Source organism: Triticum urartu, chromosome 1A, assembly GCF_056163025.1.
Source record: "Triticum urartu cultivar PI428250 chromosome 1A, HENAU_Tu73, whole genome shotgun sequence".
NCBI classification, from domain to species: Eukaryota; Viridiplantae; Streptophyta; class Magnoliopsida; order Poales; family Poaceae; genus Triticum; species Triticum urartu.
Genome location: NC_141873.1, coordinates 500,227,289 through 500,236,217, shown reverse-complemented (window position 1 = coordinate 500,236,217; position 8,929 = coordinate 500,227,289). Strand labels below are relative to the sequence as shown.

At 43.5% G+C, this 8,929-nt stretch overlaps 1 protein-coding gene across 1 annotated transcript; it reads left to right on the top strand.

Moving 5' to 3' along the window:
• Positions 1–1,438: 1,438 nt before the first annotated feature.
• Positions 1,439–5,756, top strand: LOC125522611 (aldehyde dehydrogenase family 2 member C4). The gene is made up of 9 exons (XM_048687658.2): positions 1,439–1,760; positions 3,212–3,354; positions 3,440–3,823; positions 3,933–4,022; positions 4,130–4,303; positions 4,427–4,564; positions 4,681–4,818; positions 4,969–5,030; positions 5,148–5,756. Exons 1-9 carry the CDS (start codon positions 1,673–1,675, stop codon positions 5,419–5,421), a joined length of 1,491 nt encoding a protein of 496 aa, XP_048543615.2. The 5' UTR covers positions 1,439–1,672; the 3' UTR covers positions 5,422–5,756.
• The last annotated feature ends 3,173 nt before the right edge of the window (positions 5,757–8,929 follow it).

Here is an 8,929-nt window from a genome sequence, read left to right as displayed (position 1 = left end):
CCCTCCCCTCCCCCCCCCCCCCCGGTAACTCATGCATGGTAATATGCACACAGCAGAGGTAATAACTTACCTAGTCCAGACATGATAGCTATTTTTGACTTCAGAAAAAGTTGTTAAAAACACCCCCGGTAAACATGTGCACTAGCATGATAATATATGCACAACAGAGTTGGTAACTTGGCATAGACATGGTAACTATTTTTGACTAGGGGAGAAAAGTTGTTGGAACACCCCCCCCCCCCCCCCCGGTAAACATGTGTACTAGCATGGTAATATACGCACAACAAAGCTGATAAGTTGCCTAGCCCAGATATGGTGACTATTTTTGACTTGAAAAACACCTCTCCCTGTAAACATGTGTACTACCATGGTAATATATGCACAACGTAGCTGATAACTTACTTAGCACATACACATGATAACTATTTTTAAACTCGGGGGAAAAAGTTGTTGAAAAACAGCCCCGGTAAACATGTGTACTAACATGATAATATATGCACAGCAAAGCTGATAACTTAACATGGTAACTATCTTTTGATTCGGGGAAAAGTTGTTGAAACACCCCCCCCCCCCCCTGCGCGCGCGTAAACATGTATACTAGCATGATAACGTAGCACAACAGAGTTGATAACTTGCTTAGAACAGACATGGTAACTATTTTTGACTCGAGAAAAAAGCTGTTGAAAAACACCCCGGATAACTCATGTGGTAACATTGAACCGAGGGAGAAGGGTATTGAAATATACATATGTAATTTTTGTGTAAACAAAATGGTAGTTTTTGAGCGACAGACCCGATAAACTAACGTTCAAAATTCATGGTATCTTGGACATTAACATTTTTAACATCCTGATATTTTAGCATGAGTAGCCTGGTAGTTTTTGGTGTGCATTACCTGATAAATCTAGCACAAGTAGCCTGGTAGATCTAGCATGAGCAGTCCTACTTCTGTTAATTCAAACATAGTTATATGTATACAAATTAGATGTCAATCGGTGAATATTCATAGATGGTTCATTAGTCCAATTGGTTATGGTTATTAGGGATAGCCATTGAAAGCGGTGGTCTTAGGTTCAAATCCTCTTTGCACGCAATTTTTTTTCAAAGGAGAAGAAAGTAGACGAGGGAAAAAAACATGCTTTGGTGGTTTTAGCGATCGAGCGGGGACAGAAAAAAAAACAGAAAACATGCGCTCGTGGCCTGGTTTTTTTTTTTTTAGAGAGAGATGCTTGTGGCCTGGTGATTGGTGAGATTAGCGATCGAGTGGGAAGATCGTTCGGATCTCTCCATATAAAAAGAACGTTTGGACGTTATCACAATAAAAAAAAACCGTATACCATTCGCTAAAAGAAAGAAAAAAACTAACGTATACCAGAAAGTCTTCCGCTGCTATCTCAAAAACAAGTCTTCCCCTGCTCGCCGCCCCCTGTCTCCGCCCCACGCGCTAGGTGCCATACAAGGTGGAGGAGAAGAGAGTTTTCAAGTCCCACCAGCACTTCTCTAAGCTGTAGCCAGACTGTTCTAAAACGAAGGGAAAAACGTAGACACCATAGCTCTCTCTACATAAGAAACTCTAGTTCTCACAGGACCTTCCAGTAGAGAGGAGCAGAAAGATTGGCCGGCAGAGCCAACCCACTCAAGGTTGTGTTGCTGAGCTGAGACACGCATCGCAATGGGGAGCAACGAGATGGTGGCGGTGGTGCCGGAGATCAAGCACACCAAGCTCTTCATCAACGGCGAGTTCGTCGATGCCGCCTCGGGTACGTCGTCATGATCAATTAGTTTGTGCATGTGAAAAGATTCATGTGTGTTATGCTGGCTATATCTTCCCTTTGTCGTCTTCGCCGACGAAGATGCATGTCGATAAGATTGACATATCGTCTATTCCTTTGTGTTCTAGCACTAGTAATCAGTACGTCCCAAACAAGGTGATCCAACTGAGGTGCTAAATTCCACACATGAGTTTTCTTTGCCAGTTCGAACTGCTCAACTTGGTATCGATAAAGGATCTATATATGCTCCCCCAGCTCTATGAAATATCTTCTTTTTGTTCTTTACGAGATTCTGGCCGTACGAAATCTACATGACTCGGTATTGTGTGCTCACCTTAAGTTTCATGAATACATTTGCATTCTGGCAACTCCGCGAAAAAGTAACCATAGTTGGCTTTATAGTTTTATTTTACGGGAAGACTTCGTAGTTTCTTATTCTTATTTTTTTTGCGGGAAGACTATATGTCAATATATTTCTCTGACGAAAATTTGTGGATATACAGTTCATGCAAGCACTTACAGCATGCTAGATTTCGTGAATGTTTTGTAGCCACTTTTTAGATATTCCTGGCCTGAACCAAGTTAGCCTTCATAATGCATGGTGTGTTCGACCAATCGCTCGTACTTACATTTCTTCAACGCGTACGACGGGGAATAAACACAACCGAAATTAAATTTGATTGTGGCTTGGCTTGGTTCGCCGGTCGTTGTTGCTGAGGACTGAATGACTTGTCATGGAAAAATCAGTGTGAATATTCTCTCGGAACTGCAGTAGCTAGCTAGAGACATCTTCCGTTGCTACCGCCAAAACAAATATGAGAAATAACCCGTTGAAAAACAAAAGGCAATAAAAAGGAGAATAAAGTTAAGACGTACTATAATTTTCTCCTTCCCCTCTGCCTCCCTTGGTACAGTGAACGCCACGAGGAGGGACACATGTCTTTCTTGACTTTGCAAATGTATTCTACTCGCTGTCACTGATACGGACCAACTTGCCTAATATCCTTGCGGATGAAGCCCAGAAACCTATGACTTTGCTTGTGAAATATCGCTTGCTTGCTCTCTCCATCGTTCAGGCCAAAAGTTGTCTCTGTCATGTTCACGAGATTCTTTGCTTTAAAAAACGTTCACGAGATTCAACGGAAGCAGATGTACACATCATCCCATAATTTGCAGAATTATTGCGACATGGCATTCTATCTCTTTGATTTCTAATTGCCGCCACTGGATGTTTGTGTATGCATGTTGTTGGAATATTAGGCAAGTTCATGATTAATTCTAGTAGATAATTCATGGCTAGAACAGAATATTATGCATGCTACTGCCACTGCTACCGCCTACCGGTCGACAGAGGGCTACCGGTCGACGCTGGCGGCGGGTGGCCACAAACGAGGGAGAAATGCCGACGTGATTTGCTGCTGGATTTCGACGTTTTTCAGGCAAGACGTTCGAGACGAGGGACCCACGGACAGGCGACGTGCTGGCCCACGTCGCAGAGGCGGACAAGGCCGACGTGGACCTCGCCGTCGGCGCCGCCAGGGAGGCCTTCGAGCACGGCAAGTGGCCCCGCATGTCAGGCTACGTACGTAATCCGGCCCTGTCGTTGTAGCTCATCCGACAAATTGCCTGGCAACTCACTGGTCGCCGGCGTCCATCCATGCATGCAGGAGAGGGGCAGGGCCATGCACAAGCTGGCCGACCTGATGGAGCAGCACACCGAGGAGCTGGCGGCGCTGGACGGCGCCGACGCCGGCAAGCTGCTGCTGCTGGGCAAGATCATCGACATCCCTGCGGCGGTGCACATGCTGCGCTACTACGCCGGCGCCGCCGACAAGATCCACGGCGAGTCGCTGCGCGTGTCCGGCAAGTACCAGGGGTACACCCTCAAGGAGCCCATCGGGGTCGTCGGCATCATCATCCCCTGGAACTTCCCCAGCCTCATGTTCTTCCTCAAGATCAGCCCGGCGCTCGCGGCCGGATGCACCGTCGTCGTCAAGCCCGCCGAGCAGACGCCCCTCTCCGCCCTCTACTATGCGCACCTTGCAAAGCTGGTAATTAATGGATCTCGTCTCGACTCTGCAAGCTAACGCCCTTCCATTCCAAACACTGTCGATGTGAACTAGCAAAACTCAACCTGCCCAATGACCATGCATGTTTCAGGCTGGCATTCCGGACGGAGTGATCAACGTCGTCCCTGGCTTCGGCCCGACGGCCGGCGCCGCCATCGCCTCCCACATGGACGTTGACAGCGTGAGCAGTGCACAAATGATCATTACTTGCTCTGTGCCATGCATTTCTGCTCTGTTTACACTTTACACTATCCTAATGAAAGATAATTCTACCACCACATCGATCAGGTTGCCTTCACTGGCTCTGGTGAAGTGGGCCGCCTCATCATGGAGGCATCTGCACGGAGCAACCTGAAGACGGTGTCGCTTGAGCTCGGCGGCAAGTCGCCTCTGATAATCTTCGACGACGCCGACGTTGACATGGCGGTCGAGCTCTCGAGGCTTGCCATCTTCTTCAACAAGGTACTCCAATAGATGTCATTCTCTTCACAGACCGATAGAATTACCAAGAGTAAACAATTCCACAGAGCAAAAGGCAGACACTGACCATATAATATATACTGCTATCTGAATCTGAACTTCTAGGGAGAGGTTTGCGTCGCGGGGTCTCGTGTTTATGTTCAGGAAGGGATCTACGACGAGTTCGTGAAGAAGGCCGTGGTGGCCGCCCAGAACTGGAAAGTCGGAGACCCGTTCGATGTCGCCACCAACATGGGTCCCCAGGTAACATTTATGCCTTCGTTCTTGATTAGCCATGCTCAAATTCGTGGAAAACGCGCCAAAAAACTACTCCCAGGTTCACATATGATTAATTCAACCATTGCTTTGCTTGAATCTAGGTTGATAAGGTGCAATTTGAGAGGGTCCTGAGGTACATTGAGCATGGCAAGAGCGAGGGGGCGACTCTGCTCACCGGCGGTAAACCTTTCGGCGACAAAGGATACTACATTGAGCCTACCATATTTGCAGATGTCAAGGTAATTTTAACTTCTAGACAGATGCACAAGAAAGAAGGTGTGCACATCATATTACTCACACAAGGGAAAAACAATTGTACATCGATCACATGCATTTACATGGATTGACGGTTTGACACTATCACATGCTCACGTACATGGCTTCCACAGGAGGACATGAAGATCGCCCAAGACGAGATCTTCGGCCCTGTGATGTCCCTCATGAAGTTCAAGTACGCCAAAGCTTTCACAATGTCACCTGACGGAAACTAAACTGGTTCTTGAATCATGTCCTTCTAGTGTCTGTCTGACCAAGTGCCCTTTTGCCCGGTTGTGTCTGCACTCTGCAGGACGGTCGATGAGGCGATAGAGAAGGCCAACTGCACCAAGTACGGGCTGGCCGCCGGGATAATCACCAAGAACCTGGACATCGCCAACCGGGTGTCGAGGTCGGTTCGCGCGGGGACCGTGTGGGTGAACTGCTACTTCGCCTTCGACCCCGAGGCGCCCTTCGGCGGGTACAAGATGAGCGGGTTCGGCCGGGACCAGGGGATGATGGCCATCGACAAGTACATGCAGGTCAAGAGCGTCATCACCGCAGTCCCTGACTCGCCTTGGTATTAGATAGTAGCCAAGACAATGCAAGTTTCTGTATTTTGTGCATTGTACATGCGTGTTGAGTTGCCTGGTGCTTGTGTCGTAGTCCTCTGTTTGTGCCTGGTACGTTGCATGCGTGCCAAAAAATTGTAGGTGCAAGTGATTCGCTTCTGATCTTTCATCTTTGTGTCACGCATTCGGCAACACAATGGTGTAACACCTTTGAAACTATGTATTATATGTTGTAAGACCCATATTAGATCCACATTGTGCATCCTAGATGTTTTTAGACATCTTGTTAGTGCAGAGGCTGGGTGTGATTGCTATCTACTTGATATTAATATATGAGAAGTGCTTCGGTACACCCCCCCCCCCCCCCCTCATAAAACATATAAAGGGTAGTATGGATTTTTCACAAATTGTATTCACTTTCCTACATAGAACGTATATACGCTGCAGGTTCTTATAATACCCAACGAACAGCCATCCCTGATGGGCTCAGCCCATTTATGTTTTTTTAGTTTTAATTGTCAAAAAATAGATGCCATCGGCTGGATTCGAACCACAGGCTCAGCCCATTTACGTTTTTTTAGTTTTAATTGTCAAAAAATAGATGCCATCGGCTGGATTCGAACTACAGCCCCCACGCGCTACGTGTAGCCGCACAAACCATCCGGGACAGCACATCAGAATTGCTGTCTTGGCTTGTTTTCCACTTCTTGTGCCCAATAAAAAAACACAGCACCTCCACTCTTTAGTTTATGTCTTTTTTTTTGCACGGTTTTCTTTAGGGTTTCTAGTTTTCCTGTTTTGTTCATAAAATACTAATATTTGTATTTTTAAAAATTGTACATAAATTTCAAAACAAATGTTCATGCCTTTCAAACATGCTCAGAATGTCAAAATACGAACAGTTTTTTAAAAAATAAAAAAATATGAACACGAACATTTTTTGAAAAAAGTAAAAAATGGAATTCTAGAAAAAAAAGAAAAATATGAACAAAATTTGAATTCTGAAAAAAAAATATGAGAAATATAAAAAATAAACATAATAAACGAAAAGTCTAAGAAGACAAACAAATAAACACAAGAGAAGATAAAAAGAAAAAGAAAAACATGGTTCACGACCTCCGAGAAGGTCCCAAAACAGGAAAAAATGGCTGGGAACCCGAGGTTCCCAAGACCGAGAAAACTTTTTTGCAAATTTCATAGTGAACTTTATTTCGATTTTTTGTGAAAATATTCAAATCCATGGATATTTTTAAAACAATTGATGAACTTTTCAAATCCGTGAGCTCTTGGACCGGCCCAACACGTGCCCGACGAGAGCAATGTCGTCGCCTAGTTGGGCCAAGGCCTAAGCATTCTATTTTATTTTCTGTTTTTTCATTTGATTTCTTATTTTGTTAACTCATTTTTCTCTTTTTTGAATACCAAAATACAAGTTGTAACAAACCTTTTAAACTAGTGATTTAATAAAAATATAGAATATTTATTAAATGTTTTAAAAAACACTTACTGTTTTCAATTTTATCCCTTTGTATTTATTAGTTGGGGTCATTTCAAGGATGTCCAAAAAACACCATGTTCAATGGAGATTATTCGGTAAGGTCAGAACGGTTCATCTAAGAGCACGTTATTTTTCAACATATTTGAAATGGCCCAATTTCCTCACCAAAGATGAAGAAATGGACCCTTCTCGCCTACCCGAACACCCTTTGTTGAACATGATCTATTTTTGAACATGCATGAAATCACCTCAACCTTTTCCAGTAGGCGGGCATGCCCATGGTAGGCATCCATGCCAGGTTTGAATGAATTTCCCACAACATATGCATGTTCTGTCACGTCCGGTCATTTTATCAGCTTGCTTTCACCAAGAAAACTCTAGAAATTGAAAGAATTGTAGAAAACTTAAACAGTTTGACATGGTGCCTTGATTTGATCATAGAAGTAGGTGGAAAAATTAGGCCTTTAGAAGGATGTTGAGAAACAACGCACCCTCAGGTAGAGCCTTCTAGCCAACCTGAATACCCCTTCATTAAACATGGGCTACTTTTGGACATTCTTAAAATGATCCCAACCTTTTCAAGCAGGTGGGAATGACCATGGTAGTCATCCATCCAGGTTTGTACGATTTCTGACACCGTATGCAAGTTGCGACATGACCTCCCATTATCGAGCATTTTTTTACCGAGAAAACTACGAAAAATGTAAAATTTGTCGAAAACCAAAACAACTTGGCATGGTGCCTTGAATTGGTCATACAAGGCATGAAAAAAATTGGGGCCATTTCAAGCATGTCGGGAAACGACGTGCTCTTAGACGGAGCCATCTCGCCTACTCGAACACCTCCGTTGATCATGGTCTAAGTTTCCTTTTTCCATCTTTTGTAGTGCGTCAAATATAACGCTAAAAAGAAAGACTCTGGTTTTCCTTTTCAACCAGGCTGGTTTTTTCTTCAGTTTTTACATGGGTTTCTATATTATTTTGTTTTTCTTTTCTTTTATTGATTTTGAAAAAAGTTCATCAACAATTCAAATTAAGTTCATTGATTTGGAAAAAAATAACAAAATTTAAAAAATCCATTGATTTAGAAACAAAGTTCATCAATTTATAAAAAAACCAACAATTTTCAAAAACAAATTGCCAACTTGCGAAATAGTTCATGAATTTGTGAAGAAAACTGATCAATTTTGGGGAAAGAAAGTTCACTGATTTGAAAAAAAATCAAGAATTTGAAATTTTGTCATCATTTTCGATTTAAAAATCACGAATTATAAGAACTTCACGCATTTAAGAAACAAAAAAGAAATGAAAAAGACAACCAGAAAAATGTTGGGCTTTTCCAGTGTTGTATTTCAAGTATAAAAATACTTACTTTACACTGGAGGCCCGGTTGCCTAGCTGGTTATTGCGGCTGTGCTTATTGTGAAGGACCTAGGTTCGAATCCTGCTTCTTTTTTTGCGGTTTCAAAAAAAAAAAGAACGGATGAATGTGCTGAATGGGCCAGCCCAGCACGGCAGGGTGTGCACGTCCGTTAATGTACAGCCTATACGTGATTCTAAAAAAAAGAGTTTATAAAAAATGCCTATCATGCCCTTATTTATGAAGAGGTATGGGCTAATCTGAACCGTCTTTGTGTTTAGAGGGGGTGTACCGAAACAGGAGTGTTAATATATTCCCCTTTTCAAAGAAATAATATTAGATCCACACATTGTGACGATGAATAGACCCATTTTCACTTCCCTAGGAGGAGACACGGAGGCCGGCGAGGAGATGTGCCTGGCGCCGCGGTGGGAGGGGGTTTGGGAAAATCCAAATCCAAATTCAATTCGGGACCTCAATACAGACATCTGAACACAGCATTCATTACACTTGATTCCCAACAAAACACATCCTCGGGGGACAACGATAAACATTACCGTGAGAGAAGAAAACGAAATTGAAATGGAATGGGCCCATGAACAACAAAACAAACCTCAGGTTTCCAAAGTTTCTTAGCAGGGCCTAAAATGTGCAATCAGTGCCGAA